Genomic DNA, 17,423 nt, shown 5'->3' with positions numbered 1-17,423 from the left:
CTCCTGACCTCGTGATCCGCCCGTCTCGGCCTCCCAAAGTGCTGGGATTACAGGCTTGAGCCACCGCGCCCGGCCTCAAAGTGAAGAGGATATTGAGGGAAGAAATTGAAATACCACACTTAGCATCATAGCCAGAGAAAGGAGACAGCAGGATGACATTATTTTAAAGGCTAATTTTCTGTTCAGTATGTTATAAATATGTCTCCTTCATAAGGGAATAGAGTCGTCTGGGGGCAGTGAGCAAACTTCCTAGAATTCCCAGCTGGCTGGATTGGCCAATGTAGCAAAGTTGACGGTTCCTGCCAAAGTTGAATTTCCTAAGATCTGAAGAAAAACACGTATTTTAATATTGGTGGGTGCGTATGACTCTGCCTGCATCCCTGCATGTATGAGCTCATTCTTGTTCTCTCTCTTTAATGAGAAATATTTTCTCAGCTGTAGCAAAAACCTACAGCGTTGGTGTGAGGGCTTGAGAGAGAGGCTGCTAGTTTCTGCTGTTCCTAAATTTACATACATACTGCCACAATTGTAGGTCCCACACCTGACCTAGTTTTATTCATTTGGTTTTCTTCCAGTACCTAATTTCCTTAACCTAGATGTGGATCTGTTTAATTTCCCCAACATACACATATGCTTGTTTGTTTAGTTACATTTCTAACTCTTGGAGGATGAATCTGTCATTTGAATCTTAAGACGGGGTAAAAATTGCTGCTAAAAAGCATCTATTTGCAAAGCAGTTCTTAAAATGTTCTTTCTTGTTCTGGTTTGCTTGAATGCTTCTGTGGATGAACTGTTCCTCAGAAAGAAAATGGATGTTGAGGCCGGAGATCTCATTGACATAAGGATGGACACTAACTTTGACACCCAATTTTTTCAGCAAAGTATGACACGTTTCCTTGATGTGGCTGTTTGGGTCCATCTTCAATCCATCATTCTTCAGGCGTTGGTAATAGATACTTATCTCTTTTACCCAAATTTACTGTGATCACAGGAGTCAGAATTAAGGTGGGCAGAGCTCTGGGCTGGGTGTCAAGAATGCACTTGACAGCTCTTTATTTGTGACAAGTTCCTGCCCTCCGTGTCCCTTACTTTCCCTGTCTGGTTTACTGATGGTTCTTAGTTGAAGCATTTTAATCTCCATGGGAGGAAAGGTATAATATGTTGTTCAATAATTCAGTACTTTTCCATCTGTCTGAGTTGGAGAGGTACACATGTACCTTGCCCCTGTTTTAGTCCCATCCCTCCATCCCCTCCTCTGTCATCTTTCATGTTGACCTCTGCTGGGCAGAGGTGGATAGAGTCTCACTAAATTACAGATTTAGGTGCTGTTTCATAAGGGGCGCATGAACCACTTGAAAAGCCCCTAAGGAAGTAATAAATTACTAAAGGGATGAGAAGAAGCTCAACGAGGGGTGGTGAGAGCAGTGAGGGCGGAGGGAGAAATGTAAAAAGGATTGAGGTTGAGCCTAAAGGGAAGGGCGGCTGGATGCTATCAGGAGTCTATCTGACTCTAATCAACAGGACAGCTGCTTATCATTGCTGCTGAGGAGGAACAAAGGAAATGGATTGAAGCAGAATTTAGATCAGGAGGAGGTTGCCTAAAATTAGTGAAATTGACCCTGGAGCAGGGTAATAGGAGAGCCTTCCTCTTAGGGACTATTGAAAGTTCCTAACAGGGACTCTTCATAGCGATGTTTGCATCCAAGATAAGAGCTAAACTGGTTTAGTTGTACCCTGTTCAGAAGCAGAGGAGTGAAATCCCAGAGCAGAGAAACACGATCTGGGGCGTATGAATCTGAACACAAATGTTCAAAGGCAAGGATTTCCCAAGTCCAAATTTGGCACAAATGAAAAAGAACTTGGGTGCTGGGTGGAACTGGTTTTTTTCCATTGTTGACCTGGCAGAACTTTCTTATCTGAGCAGCTGAGCAGGTTTGATGCTTTTATGAAGCAAGATAGAAGCAAAAATATGGGCCAGCATGAGGGTGATGATCCCAGAAAAACAAAAGGTGTGGTATTTGTGGAAATAGTACTATGCTTAATGGAATCAGAGGGGAGATGGGAGGGAGGGAAAGAGAGGACCGGGCAGACGTTAGCCACTACACATACAAATGGCTTCAGCTGCCAAATAATTCAGACTACTTCAAATGCCCTTTAGGTGCCCTGTGAAAAAGAAACTGAAGTGGATAAAGACAACCTGACTGACTGGAGTCTTGAGTCCTAGTAATAATGTACTTTCAATTGGAAAAACTTACTGTATTCTGAGAAAATAAATTGATCTTTGTTCCTCCCCAGCACTTCCTGGTTAGAAATACCAGAATGAATTTACTGTGATTTCTTCTTTTGGGAGGAACCTGAGAGTTATGTTGGGGAACTGGGTGCAAGTAGGAGAGCTGGGCCTGTTTAATTCCAGGCCAGTGACTCACATCTGGTCCACTGCATGACCCTGGTATATACCCAGTGAAATGCAGCATACCTAGGCCACATGATTTTAGCTACCAGGAGGAAGGGGGCTCTTGTTTCTAAATTGCTTCTTTTGGCCAGCAGTGGCCTCTCTCTGATTCAGAAAGAAAAACTCTGACTCATAGGCCATGTAACTAGGCCCCCTTCCTAGGCTGCAGTGTTGCCTTGTAGAGAATTCTCCCTGCCCCCAGACTGTGGCTCTGGTTGTACAAAATCCAGTCTACAGACATCAAGGTCAGAGCAATGCTTTTTGTACTGTGCTATGGAAACATCCTGTTCCATCAGATTCATTTGGCCCAAAGCACCTAAATCATTTCTTATTTTCTCTGCCTTCCCATCATCCTATCACATCCGTCCCGTCCCCCCCCCCGCCCCCCGCCCCCACCAAGAATAAACTCTTTTAGTCCAGGCTCAACCGTAAGTTCTGTTCTAAGCATCCCATCTTGATTGATGCCTGGGTTGAGTCCCGCCTCCTCCCCCTAACAAGGAAGCACACCTCCCTGTTTACAGTTCGCTGACAGTTCCTGGTTATCCATTCAGGAAATGTCAATGACCTTTTTGTGATAGGCTTAGAATCTGTTTTTCTAGTGTAAATATAATACGTTTTACCTTCCCCATGACCGTTTCTCTTCCTTCCGCAACTGCTGCATCCTGGAGTCACGTTCTCCCTGATATATCAGTGCCTGACTGAATAGAACCCTACTGCAGTGAGAAGTACCATTGTCCAGGCTTCCTGGGTTCTTCTTGTGAGCTCCTGGTGATAAGATAATTCGGTCCTATAATTTTTGTATCCCCCACAGTGCCTCCTATAATGCCTTGTGTTTTGGCAAAGTAAATTTTGTTTGTAGGAGGTGAAGGAGAAGACCTTTGAGATCACAGGGACAGTGAGGTCTGGCTAGACTTCAGAAAGCCCTGACATTCTGAAGGGGAAGGGCCTATTGGTTAAGGTGAGAAAGGGTATAAAAGCAGGCTGGCTAGAATTAAAAGCAAAACCAAACCAAGCCATTAGCAAGAGAGGCCTTAGGAGAGAGAACCGACTATCTCTGAAATGTGCTCGACTATCTCTGAAATGTGATCAGAAGACAGTCTTTAGGGCAGATCGAGCTTAAGAGCTATTGTTTGATATGTAGTAACAAAGCCTTGCTTTTGTTTTTCCCTGAGCTTATCTTTCCTTGGGGGCATCAGTCCTCTTTGATATTGCTTGTCTTTTTTATAAGAGCATTTTTGATACCCTTTATACCTAAAGGTCTAGCAGCAGAATTGCTGCAAACAGCGTCAACTGGAGCCTCCAGTGTCCTGTCCTTTGTTAAAATCCCATAATGAGTAATTTATCATCCGCAGGGTGGCCGCCCTTTACTGTTCACTCTGTACTGAGTCCGCCCACTCCCTGCCCCCCACCCCGGCCCCGCCCCGCTTTTGCTTACAGGCTCACTGCCGTTCTCCCAGACTTGGCAGGAACACTTGGATTCTATGTGTGCACCTGTTAGTGTGAATGTATGTTTTCCCTACCTTCTTTGTGAATTTTCAGGATTTTCATCTGTTAAGTATTTTTGTCTCTTTTTCCCCCTTTGCTCTTCCTGAGGACGTTGTCAGCCAGGACCCTATTCTAGATTTTTATTTGAACAACTCGATTTGGCCATTTTTTTCCCATGAGAGTAGAAGTCTGAAGAGGCCTCATCTGCTGAGACTGCTTCCCTCCTGGTCCCAGGGTCTAGCTTGTTTTGATTTGGGCAGTTTTGTTTTAATCCAATGAGGGTAGTAGACCTAGACCAGAATACAACTTAAGGTGCAAGGACAGGGGAACCTATGAAGGCCTGCCTGGCTTGGCCCCAAGTTTCCTCTATTAGAACACTCCTGAGACCAGTTAAGTGGGGACAAGGAAGCTTTCTCTTCTCTTGTAATCTCCACAGGGTTCCTGGAGGCAGAACTGGATTCCCAGGGAGTTAACAGAACATACAGAGGAGGCACAAAAGCATTGCCACAGGATACATATTCCTCACCCATGCCAGCCTCATAGCTCATGGTTGAACTTGACTTCTTGCTTTACTGAGAGTTATAGAAATAAGAAAGTCAAATATTTCTTTTCCTAGAGATGGCTTCCTGAAAGAGAGGGACCCTCTCCATCCCACCATCACTCCACCCTTCTGTGTAGACTCAAGGAGGGCCAGCTGGGCTAGAGACATTTTTGTCACCAAATCCTGTCTTTGTTAGTGTTATCAAGAATAGTCCTGGGCCTTCATTTTGCCTTCCCTCATGCTTGAGGGATTTGTGTTTTTCTGGGCCCTGGTACCTTGGGGATGGGCTGCAGGTCTAAAGCAATGATAAAGTAGGAAATGGGAAGTGGTCACGCATCTGAGTTCCCAGAAGTACCCCCTCGACCTACAAGCTGAACACTGAAACTACTGGGATCTGAGCCAGGCTAGAGGAGGCTTCTGGACGGGCGGGCTCTGCCTTTCCTCTCCGGAACGACTGGGATCACAGGGTGTTCCTGACTCTCTCTTCCCTGTCTCTTTGGAGACTTTTTTTTTTTTTTTTTTTTTTGGTGGTGGGAGCGGGGCGGGGGGACAGAGTCTTGCTCTGTTGCCCAGGCTGGAGTGCAGTGGCGTGATTTCAGCTCACTGCAGCCTCTGCCTCGCAGGTTCAAGATATTCTCGTGCCTCAGCCTCCTGAGTAGCTGGGATTACAGCTACTACCACGCCCGGCTAATTTTTGTATTTTTAGTAGAGATGGGGTTTCACCATGTTGGCCAGACTGGTGTTGAACTCCTGGCCTCAAGTGAGCTGCCTGCCTCAGCCTTCTAAAGTGCTGGGATTAAAGAGGCTGTACCTGGCCTCTCTGGAGACTTCTGATGTCTCCAAAATATTCCAAATATTCCAAATATTTCCCTTCCTTCCTGGAATTAGGAAGTAGCTTCAGATGGGGGGGTTCTGGCCGGGCGCGGTGGCTCAAGCCTGTAATCCCAGCACTTTGGGAGTCCGAGACGGGTGGATCACGAGGTCAGGAGATCGAGACCATCCTGGCTAACACGGTGAAACCCTGTCTCTACTAAAAAATACAAAAAAACTAGCCGGGTGAGGTGGCAGGCGCCTGTAGTCTCAGCTACTCGGGACGCTGAGGCAGGAGAATGGCGTAAACCCAGGAGGCGGAGCTTGCAGTGAGCTGAGATCTGGCCACCGCACCCCAGCCTGGGCGACAGAGTGAGACTCCATCTCAAAACAACACAAAAAAAGATGGGGGGGTTCTATCTGAGCTTAGTTTATACGCTATTGTTTTCACCCTTTCTCCCTCCTCCCCCTCCCATGAACAGCCTGCCGTGCTAACTGCATTATACTTCTCTTTCTTCCTGTTTCTCTCCCGCAGGAGAGGGCTGAATCCCCCTCATCGTGTCAAGTCAATCTCCATGACAACTTTCACTGAGCCTGAAGTAGTATTCCTACAATCCCGTGGAAATGAGGTAAGCTGCCACCGATGGAGTGGTGAGAAGGTCGCCCTATCTGCAGGTGGGGCTTTGTCTCAAGATTGTAGGGAAACCTTACAGTTTCATTTTTGGTTTTCTCTGAATTTTTTCATATGTATGATTTCTTTCCTTCGGTATATTTGTATATTTACAGAATCTTTATTCTGTTATACAAATCGTGGTTTGTCTAAGCTCCTTTTTCAGGAGTCAGGGGAAGTAGCAATATCTTTGTAGGATGTGGCAGCTGAGCAATGGAGGGGTAGAATGATCAGAGCTCCAGAGCATGAGCATTCAGAGTTGACTGGGCCAGCCTCTCTGAGGAAGCTCTCCTGGAGCCAGCTCTGCTGCCTTAAGCCTTGACCACCTGGATTTAAGTGCATATCTTTTACTTGAAAGTGACTTGTAAATCCCTTCCCTAGCTAAATCTGCCAATCAGAAGTTGCTATCCTTGGCGTTAGCAGTACCCCTAGCTTATGGGTGATTGGTTTACTTAGAGGGTGTCCTCAAGGGCCTCTGGAGGTGTCCTGGAAGCCAGAGCTCTGAAAATTGTCCCAGACCCTACACTTATCGAAATTTAATTCTCCATAATTCTTATGGCCCTCTATTTTCCTTTTTCAATACATGTCACAAAATGTGATTATAACTTTAGTTTTATTTATCTAAGACATGACCGCCCCATTGGATTATAAACTCTGCAAGGACAGGAATCATATCTGGTTTGTAGATAGACTCAGATCCTAGCACTATATTTTTATTTATAATACAGGAGGCAGGAGAATCGCTTAAACCCCGGAGGTGGAGGTTGCAGTGAGCCGAGATCGTGCCACTGCACTCCAGCCTGGTGACAGAGTGAGAATCCATCTCAAAAAAAAAAAAAAAGGAAGTGGTATCTTTTATATTTTCCTGCTTTCTGCTCCCACTCCTCTGACACCTTCATTCTTTTAGGTTTGCCGGAAGATTTGGCTGGGTCTATTTGATGCTCGGACATCTTTAGTACCAGATTCCAGGGATCCTCAGAAAGTGAAGGAGTTTCTCCAGGAAAAATATGAGAAGAAGAGATGGTAAGGAGTAGGAAAGAGGTTGCTATGGAAACGTGTTCAAGACATTCTGCATCTGACAGTCCAGTTTCTAGAGTTGAATTTGACCTTCTCACAAAGGCTAGACTTGGGTTGAGTCTGTTCCACTCACATTCAGTTATGGGTAAAATAAATCTACATGAAAGGACAACTTGTTCTCAGTCACTAACCCTGCAGATTTTATGTCCTTTCTTTTGGGGAGATAATAGACTGATTAGAGTCGGGAGGTAGGTCTGTGTGTGTTCATTTTTATAGCTCAGCTGATCTTGTGTATGGGGAGAGATGGCAGGAAGCACACATCCTATAGTTTTATTCCTTTAACCCATCATTTCATGATTTTTTTTTTTTTTTTTGAGACCAGGTCTCACTCTGTTGCCCAGGTTACAGTGCAGTGCCACAGTCACAGCTTTCTGCAGCCTCAGCTTCTTGGAGCTCAGGTGATCCTCCTACCTCATCCTCCCCAGTAACTGGGACTACAGGTGTGTGCCACCATGCCTGGCTAATTTTTATATTTTTTTTAGAGATGGGGTTTCACCATGTTGCCCAGGCTAGTCTCAAACTCCTGGGCTCAAGTGATCTGCCCGCCTTGGCCTCCCAAAGTGCTGGGATTACAGGCGTGAGCCACCACGCCCAGCCTTGTTTCATGATTTATATGTACAGTCAGCCCTCTGTGTCTGTAGGTTCTGCATCCATGGATCCAATCAACGTCACATCAAAAATATTTGGGAAAACAGGCCATGCACGGTGGCTCACTCCTGTAATCCCAGCACTTTGGGAGGCTGAGGTGAGCAGACCACTTGAGGTCAGGAGTTTGAGACCAGCCTGGCCAACATGGTGAAACTCTGTCCCTACTAAAAATTAAAAAAAAAAATTAGCTGAGTGTGGTGGTGGACACCTGTAATCCCAGCTACTCTTGAGGCTGAGGCAGGAAAATCGCTTGAACCCAGGAGGCGGAGGTTGCAGTGAACTGAGATCGTGCCACTGTACTCCACCCTGGGCAAAGAAAGAGACTCTGTCTCAAAAAAAAAGGAGGAGGGGAGGGGAACACAAAAAATAACAATACAACAATAAAAAATAATACAAATAAGGCCAGGCATGGTGGCTCATGCCTGTAATCCCAGCACTTCGGGAGGCCGAGGTGGGTATATCACAGGGTCAGGAGTTCAAGACTAGCCTGGCCAACATGGTGAAACCCCGTCTCTACTAAAAATATAAAAAATTAGCCAGGCGTGGTGGTGGCCACCTGTAATCCCAGCTACTCAGGAGGCTGAGGCAGAGAACTGCTTGAACCCGGGAGGCTGAGGTTGCAGTAAGCCAAGATCGTTCCACTGTACTCCAGCCTGGGCGACAGAGTGAGACTCTGTCTCAAAAAAAAAAAAATAGGCTGGGCGTGGTGGCTCAAGCCTGTAATCCCAGCACTTTGGGAGGCCGAGACGGGCAGATCACGAGGTCAGGAGATCGAGACCATCCTGGCTAACACGGTGAAACCCTGTCTCTACTAAAAAAAATACAAAAAATGAGCCGGGCGAGGTGGCGGGCGCCTGTAGTCCCAGCTACTCGGGAGGCTGAGGCAGAAGAATGGCGTAAACCCGGGAGGCGGAGCTTGCAGTCAGCTGAGATCTGGCCACAGCACTCCAGCCTGGGTGGCAAAGCGAGACTCCGTCTCAAAAAAAAAAAAATAATAATAATAATAATACAAATAAAAAGCAATACAATATAGCAACTATTTGCATGTCATTTACATTGTATTAGGTATTATAAGTAACCTATAGATGATTTAAAGTATATTAGGATGTACATATTTGATATGCAAATACTTCACCATTTTATATAAGAGACTTGAGCACCCTGTCCTCTGATTATGGAATTGTCGGGGGATCGTGGAACCAGTTCCCTGGGAATACCATGAGACAACTATATTTTGTCTTTCTGATGAAGGAAACAACATCTACATTCTACCGTACCTTTCCTCTCCCCTGGTATCACTTCTTGTGGGATCTCCGGGGTGTGTACATGTTGGGAGGTAACTGTGAGGTAGAGAAGAGAATGCAGAGAACAAAGAGATTGATGTGGATAAGACCACACTGTGGAGTCCCTCCTAGGGATGTCCTCAGGATTAAGATGACACTTACCGAGCAGGGGCCACTGACACTGTAGTGGAAGGGAATTGTCTCGGCAGTAGCAGGAGCTGGCAGGATAGAAGTGTAGATTGTCAGCACCTAGAGGATGAGGTGGCAGGTAGCTTTTCTGTGGAACTGAGAAGAAGGAGTCTGAAGAAACACCCAGGAAATAAAAGAGGGGGACCTTTGCCAGGTGCGGTCGCTCACGCCTGTAATTCCAGAACTTTGGAGACTAAGGCAGGAGGATCACTTGAGGCCAAGAAGTTGAGACCAGCCTGGGCAACATAGCGAGACCTCATCTCTACAAATAATTAAAAAATTAGCCAGGCATGGTAGTGTGTACTTGTGGTCCCAGCTACTTGGGAGGCTGAGGCAGGAGGATCACTTGAGCCTGGGTGGTTAAGGCTGCGATGAGCCAACATTGCCCCACTGCACTCCAGCCTGGGTGACAGAGCGAGACCCTGTCTCAAAAAAACCAAAAGATATTCAAGGGGATGCTCAAGATAGGCAGAACTTTGCTAAGTTGCTTGGTTCCCTTCAAAAAAGGGAATTAGTAGAGAAACATGAGCATAGATTTTGACTCCTGTAACCTATGTCTTCCCAGACACCTAAGCTGAGCATTGTCCAAAGTTTTATCCCTCTCTTTACAGCCTAACTCTTCTTTCTCAAAGGTATGTCCCCCCAGACCAAGTCAAGGGGCCCGCTTATACCAAAGGCAGTGCCTCCACCCCTGTGCAGGGCTCCATCCCAGAAGGGAAGCCCCTTCGGACACTTCTGGGTGATCCTGCACCGTCTCTCTCAGTTGCTGCCTCCACCTCGAGCCAGGTAACTCTCAGATCTGCTCCTCATGTTTCTGTTGAGATTTGGGAGACAGGAGTGTCAGTTTCCTCAATCAGATTCCCCGGACTTAGCAGACAACAGTGCAGGAGCTGTGAGTTGGTTCTCGGTCCTGCTGTTAACCTGTATCTTGTATTTGTCACTTCTGGACCTCATATGTTTTGGAAGTCAGAACCCAACAGGAAGTGGTATTTAGGGAAGTCAGAATATCAGCTCCAAACCTGAGCATTCCATCAAAGAAACACAGAAGAGGCTGGGATATGGTGTCCAATACCTGGGAAAGTTGAGGAGTAACAGCCGTGGGGGCAGTGTTGGGCAACATTCCTGTATATCTCAGGGTTACCTTGGCTCATGTGCTGTAAAATGTGTGGTTCTTGGAACAGGTGTACTGAGAAGACGAGGATGATATGAGCTGTAAGAGGGGCTAAGGCAGCTCCTGCCCTGGAAACTTTTAGGTTGAGGGCAGTTACTCACTGTCTTCTCTCTCCACCTGCCTATCTGAGGGCAACCTGGGGAGCCAGAGGAGGGCCTGAGGTATGTCTGGGATTCTAAGGGCTGTATGCAATTCCTTCTCCTCCAAGCCCGTCAGTCAGTCTCACGCTCGGACATCCCAGGCCCGGAGCACTCAGCCACCTCCCCACTCCTCTGTCAAAAAAGCCAGTACTGACCTGCTGGCTGACATTGGTGGAGACCCCTTTGCTGCACCCCAGACGGCACCAGCTTTTGCTGCATTCCCTGCCTTTGGGGGTAAGTGAGTTTTGGTATGGGACCCTCCCTACAGCATATATACTTACAACATGAGAGATACAGTCCCTGGAGGTGACCCTGACTCTAGATCTCATGCAAACAAACGTGAAGGTCACTCTGAAGCAGCAAGGCTGGGAGGATCGGGGTCAAATAAGTACAGCCAGGATTATGTGTGGGAGTTTGATCCTAAAACATTACAGTTGAGGGCTCCTAGCACTTCCTTTTAGAACACTGGAAATAGCCTTTTACTGTTTTCTCTCTCTGTTAAAATGGGAGGACGAGGATTATCATGTGTTCCATTTCACCAAAGATTATTCTTCCCCCAAATCAGCAATAGCAAGTGGAGGGTTGAGCAGCGTAGAATCTGTTTTCCTTTTTTAAAAATTTTCAAGCTAGGCCGGGTGCGGTGGCTCAAGCCTGTAATCCCAGCACTTTGGGAGGCCGAGACGGGCGGATCACAAGGTCAGGAGATCGAGACCATCCTGGCGAACACAGTGAAACCCCGTCTCTACTAAAAATACAAAAAAACAAAACTAGCCGGGCGAGGTGGCGGGCGCCTGTAGTCCCAGCTACTTGGGAGGCTGAGGCAGGAGAGTGGTGGGAACCTGGGAGGCGGAGCTTGCAGTGAGCTGAGATCCAGCCACTGCACTCCAGCCTGGGCGACAGAGCAAGACTCCGCCTCAAAAAAATAAAAAAATAAAAAAAATAAAATAAAAATTTCAAGCTGGACACAGTGGCTCACACCTGTAATCCTAGCATTTGAGAGGCTGAGGCAGGCAGATCACCTGAGGTCAGGAGTTCAAGACCAGCCAGGCCAACATGGTGAAACCCCGTCTCTACTAAAAAGAAAAAAGAAAAAATTAGCCAAGTGTGGTGGCACGTGCCTGTAGTCCCAGCTACTCGGGAGGCTGAGGCAGGAGAATTGCTTGAACCTGGGAGGTGAGGTTGCAGTGAGCCGCAATCTTGCCACTGCACTTCAGCCTGGGTGACAGAATGAGACTCCGTCTCAAAAAAATAAAAAATGCAAGCTCCTTCCTCCATGAAAAAAAATTTTCATGCCCCATACTAGGCCCTGACAAAAATGTTAATGCCTCATGGAGTAAGGATAGAAGAGGGCAGGGAGTGAACCTGGAGGCCCTGGGTGCCCCTGTCCCCCTGTGTGGGTCTGGCTCTTGGCCCCAGGCCCCACCCATTTCCCTCTGAAGAGGACCCTGTGGAAAGGCAGATGTCCCATAAGAGTGGCCTTTGGCCTTTAGAATTAGTAGATATATTACATAGATGGGCATATACATTTTCTTTTCTTTTTCTGTTTTGTTTTGTTTTGTTTTGTTTTGTTTTGAGTCAGAGTCTCATTCTGTCACCCAGGCCAGAGTAGAGTGGCACAATCTCGGCTCACTGTAACCTCCACCTCCCAGGTTTAAGCAATTCTCATGCCTTAGCCTCTCAGGTAGCTGGGATTACAGGCATGTACCACCACAGCCAGCTAATGTTTATATTTTTAGTAGAGAGAGGGTTTTACCATGTTGGCCAGGCTGGTCTTGAACATCTGACCTCAATTGATCTGCCCACCTCGGCCTCCCAAAGTGCTGGGATTACAGGCGTGAGCTACCACACCTGACAATTTTCTGTATAACCTTTATGTTTCTTCCACCCACAGGTCAGACACCTTCCCACGGGGGCTTTGCCAACTTTGATGCCTTCAGCAGTGGCCCCAGCCCTTCTGTGTTCGGAAGCCTCCCTCCAGCTGGTCAAGCCCCGTTCCAGGCCCAGCCAACTCCTGCGGGTAAACTCTGCCCCACTGGCTTCCTTTCTCTTCCAACCGTGTCCGTTTGTTCATGTCCATAAATCAGCCTTCATTCATATCCTCACTATCCTAAAGAGCAAAGCAGCAAAGCACAAAGAGAAGCAGCTCCAGGAGAGGATGAGCGTGTCTGACACATTCTTATCAGGGAGAGGGGGCTCTACTGTTCTGCTTTTTCATGAAAGGAAAATGACTAAGATTGCAACAGGAGCTGTGTGGGTTATACACTAGGAAACTTTTCACTAGAAAGTATGGAAGACCTGAGTCCTAGAAAAATTGAAAACGGATGTGACCTTTTTCTCTAAGGTGCTCTTGTCTGCACAGTACACTGTCCCAAAGGGTCAAGGGTCAAGGTAGTCTCCAGAAGTCCTCATCCATCCCGCTAAGACCAAAGGCCTGTAAACTCTACGTTGCTGCCAGCCACAATGGCTTACGCCTGTAATCCTAACACTCTGGGAGGCCGAGGTGGGAAGATCGCTTGAGCCCAGGAGTGTGAGCCCAGGAGTGTGAGGCTGCAGTGAGTGATTACTGTGCCGTTGCACTCCAGCCTGGGTGACAGAGTGAGACCCTGTCTCAAAACAAATAAACATACAAAACCAAAAAACTATGCTATTTAGCCATTGCAAGAGACTCTTCAGGCCTTCTTAAAGCATTCTGCTCCTTCCTAAGCTCTAGATGTCGACTCTTCATAGCCTTTGGGTGCCTTCTGCCTTTGGACATCCTGGACAATGGGAGGGCAGCTGCAGTGCTCGCTGTCAGGCCCAGATGTCTGGGGAAAAGCCAGTGACGTACACTCTTTCTCTTTCCCTTCCTCTACCCATCCTTCTCTTCTCCACCCTCACTGCCAGCCAGTCGGATGCTAACGGAAAGTTACAGCTTTGGTAAGTTACTCTCCCCACCCCAGAGCCTACCCAAGCGCCTCTGATCATAGAGTTTTGAAGGCTGGAAGGAACCCTTAAAATTTGGTCATTTGACAGATAAGGCAGTTAAGCAATTTCCCTAGTCATGCAGGCCACAGAGTGACCAAGCTGAGACCAGAGCCCAGACTTCTTGACTCATGCTCTGCCCACAGCCTTCTCACTGTGCCACTGTGAACTGATTAGCTGCTTTTGTTTCTATTTTATCGTTTTGGAGGGCAACAAGAAGAAACATATTGATAAAAGTTGGCTGGGTATGGTGGTTCACACCTGTGATCCCAGCACTTTGGGAGGTCCAGGTGGGCAGATCACCTGAGGTCAGGAGTTTGAGATCAGCCTGGCCAACATGGTGAAACACCATCTCTACTCAAAATACAAAAATTATCTGGGCGTGGTGGCAGGCGCCTGTAATCCCAGCTACTCGGGGGACTGAGGCAGGAGAATCACTTGAACCTGGGAGGCAGAGGCTGCGGTGAGCCGAGATCGTGCCATTGCACTCCAGCCCGAGTGGCAGAGTAAGACTCTGTCTCAAAAAAAAAAAAAAGAAAAAAAAGTTCACAAAGAGGTTCTCAAAACCATGTACTTAAAATAACTGACCTCATACCCGTGAGATTCACGAAGCAAAAACTATTAGACACAATCAGAATTTAATAAGCCAAAGGAGTAGGAGACTATAATTTGTATTTTGGTAGACTATAATTTGTACAATGCTTTCCCACATGACTAACAGACAAGTAAGAAAGAAACTAGGAAACAGAATCTCCATAAATTCTAACAAAGAGAAATCACATAGGTCACATTCTAGTTTTTGTTGTTTTTTGTTTTTTTGTTTGTGTGTTTTTTGAGACAGAGTCTTACTCTGTCGCCCAGGCTAGAGTGCAATGGCGCAATCTCATTCAAGCGATTCTCCTGCCTCAGCCTCCTGAGTAGCAGGATTACAGGCACATGCCACTGTGCCTGGCTAATTTTTGTATTTTAAGTAGAGATGGGGTTTCACCATGTTGACCGGGCCAGTCTCAATCTCCTGACCTCAAGTGATCCGCCTGCCTTGGCATCCCAAAATTCTGTGATTACAGGCATGGGCCACCATGCCTGGCCATAGGTCACATTCTGTATGATAAAAGATGACATAAACAAAGCTTAAAGGCATGAAACAGATGGAGAGAAGATACAACATAGAAAACAGATGGAAGTTAGTATCTATAAAGTATTTTTAAAATTCCTGCGAATATGAAAATAGAACAATGGACAAGAGATACAAGCAGGTAACACCCAGAAAAAAAATATGAAAATAGGCCAGGCGCAGTGGCTCATGCCTATAATCCCAGCAGTTTGGGAAGCTGAGGCAGGTGGATCACTCTGAGGTCAGGAGTTTGAAACCAGCCTTGCCAACGTGGTGAAACCCCATCTCTGCTAAAAATACAAAAATTAGCCGGGCGTGGTGGCAGGCACCTGTAATCGCAGCTACTTGGGAGGCTGAGGCAGGAGAATCGCTTGAACCTGGGAGGCGGAGGTTGCAGTGAGCAGAGATCGCGCTATTGCGCTCCAGCCTGGGCGACAAAAGCGAGACTTCGTCTCAAAAAAAAAAAAAAAAAAAAAAAAAAAAAATCCCCAACCAAAATAAAAAAAAAAAAAAAAGAAAATATCCTCAACCTAACTAATCAGAGAAATGCAAACTAGGATAAGATAGTTTTGCACATCATATTGGCAAAATTTTTAGATTGATAATGGCCAGTATCATGTGGGGGAAAGGACCTTCTTGTGCGCTGTTGGCAGGAATTGTACATTGGTGCAGGAATATTCAATTTAGTAAGAAAGGTGTGCTCCCAGGAATGGGAGCACTCGAGGAAACAGCCTATAAGTTATAGATGTGTCCCTTCTGAAATGCCTTCCCAGTACAGTTGATTGCTCTAAAGAGAGTTTTTGGGGCAGACTCAGGGAGAAGGAAGGGCTCAGCCCCACAGACATCCCAAGCATTAAACCTTTTGTCCACTATCTGGCTGTCTCAAAAAGCAGTCAATCACTGGGCGTGGCGGCTTATACCTGTAATCCCAGCACTTTGGGAGGCTGAGGGGGTGCATCATTTGAGGTTAGAAGTTTGAAACCAGCCTGGCCTACATGGTGAAAACCCCCTCTACCAAAATACAAAAATTGGTCGAGCGTGGTGGTGCGTGCCCATAGTTCCAGCTACTGGGGAGGCTGAGGCAAGAAGATTGCTTGAACCGGGGAGGCTGAGGTAGCAGTGAGCTGAGATTGTGCCTCTGCACTGCAGCCTGGGTGACAGAGCAAGACTCCGTCTCGAACAAAACAAAACAAAAACAGTCAACCTACAGCCAAACCCAGAGCCAAGAAACATTTCCGAAGATTCTGCCATTGTTGGGCACCTTCGTGCACTATGTCCATGAGGAAGGAAAGAGCCTCCCTTTGCAGGAAACTGGCTCAACTTGGCCCAGATCTAATGCTGATAATTGGCAGAACCACTTCCCACTACACCATGATCATGCAGGTGTTCCTGTGAGTGTGATTTAGCTATTGGGTGTGAACTGAGAGAGGAGATTTTGAGAGGTGGGTGTCTTTTCTGACAAGCCTGCTTTTATTTTTATATTTCTGAGGGGGAGTATGGAGAGAGGGGAGGTTTTCAAAACTGTTTCTCTGAAACTGCAATAAGGCACGGTAGAAATCTAGCTGTGTGGCGTAAGAAGCGCATGAAGGCCGGGTGTGGTGGCTTATGCCTGTAATCCCATCACTTTGGGAGGCTGAGGGGGGCGGATCACCTGAGCTCATGAGTTCGAGACCAGCCTGGGAAACATGGCAAAACTTCATCTCTACCAAAACTACAAATAATTAGCTGGGAATGGTGGTATGCACTTATAGTCCCAGCTACTCAGGAGGCTAAGGTGGCAGAATCAGCTGAGCCCTGAAGGTCGAGGCTGCAGTGAGCTGAGATTGTGCTATTGCACTCCAGCCTGGGCAACTGGAATGAAACCCTGCCTCAAAAAAAAAAAAAAAAAAAACATGAAATGAAAAGCAAACAGGAGCGCAGGTGTTTCTTGGGCCACCACCTCCTTTATGAGAATGCACTCTGTGCAAAGGGCCAACCCCGCCTGGGCTAGGGATGGTTCTGCCCCCTAGTGTCCACAGGGAGGCACAGCATGGCCTGCAGCCTCTCTCCCAGCTTGGTCCTCACGGGGGTGAGCTCCTGGAACATGAAGGACCACAGTAGTACAAAGAGTCAACCATCCGAGGAGAGGGAGCTGTGCTCGCGTGGAAATTCCACACACTGTACTTGGAGCCAGGCAGACAGGGAAAGGCCTCAACTGGGAGAGTCAGTAGAGGATCCAACACCATGCTGCTGGCTTTTTTTTTTTTTAAACAGTTTCGCCCTATTGCCTAGGCTGGAGTGCAGTGGCTTGATCTTGGCTCACTGCAATCTTCCTCTTCCAGGTTCAAGTGATTCTGGTGCCTCAGCCTCCCATGTAGCTGGGATTATAGGTATGCACCCCCATGCCCAGCTTATTTTTGTGCTTTTAGTAAAGACAGGGTTTTGCCATGTTGGCCAGGCTTGTCTCGAACTCCTGACCTCAAGCGATCTGCTTGCCTCAGCCTCCCAAAGTGTGGGGATTATAGGTGTGAGCCACTGGGCCCGACCCCAGCCAGCTGGCTTTCTAGCCTGCCTTACATCCTGTGGATTAGAAAGGATTGATGACCAAGTAAGCACAGTGGCATTGTAGCCTTTCCCAGGAGGAAGCTGGAAGCCAGCACTCGTTCATCTAGAAAGCCCAGACATTTAGGAAGGAGGTGGCAAAGGAGAGCACTGTCTTACAAGTGCCGACACTCAGTGAGAGGGAGCGGGGCTTCAGGACCTGGCAGCAAGTAGGCACTGGGCACTTGGTCTTCCCTGCTAGATTCTCAACTTCTCCAACTTAAGGCCCGGGGTCACTGTTATTTATGCATAGTGCCTGACATGTGGAAGATCTCCCTCTTTTTTTTTTTTTTTTTTTTTTT

The 17,423-nt window shown here is 47.1% G+C and overlaps 1 protein-coding gene across 2 annotated transcripts in view; it reads left to right on the top strand.

Annotated features, from left to right (window-relative positions):
• Positions 1-17,423, top strand: part of AGFG2 (ArfGAP with FG repeats 2) — a 30,980-nt gene that overhangs the window by 5,207 nt on the left and 8,350 nt on the right. Inside the window, exons 2-7 of one of the 2 annotated variants that reach the window (XM_017886125.1) lie at positions 5,824-5,917; positions 6,866-6,981; positions 9,788-9,941; positions 10,535-10,700; positions 12,358-12,483; positions 13,350-13,382. In XM_017886125.1, the coding sequence (XP_017741614.1) occupies positions 5,824-5,917; positions 6,866-6,981; positions 9,788-9,941; positions 10,535-10,700; positions 12,358-12,483; positions 13,350-13,382 (689 nt within the window). The remainder of the gene's footprint in view (positions 1-5,823; positions 5,918-6,865; positions 6,982-9,787; positions 9,942-10,534; positions 10,701-12,357; positions 12,484-13,349; positions 13,383-17,423) is intronic. The other variant, XM_017886126.1, reaches the window with a different exon arrangement.

The sequence above is a fragment of the Rhinopithecus bieti genome, unplaced genomic scaffold, assembly GCF_001698545.2.
Source record: "Rhinopithecus bieti isolate Rb0 unplaced genomic scaffold, ASM169854v2 scaffold_14454, whole genome shotgun sequence".
NCBI classification, from domain to species: domain Eukaryota; kingdom Metazoa; phylum Chordata; class Mammalia; order Primates; family Cercopithecidae; genus Rhinopithecus; species Rhinopithecus bieti.
The sequence above is the reverse complement of the archived record's forward strand: the minus strand, read 5'-3'. Positions and strand labels throughout refer to the sequence as shown.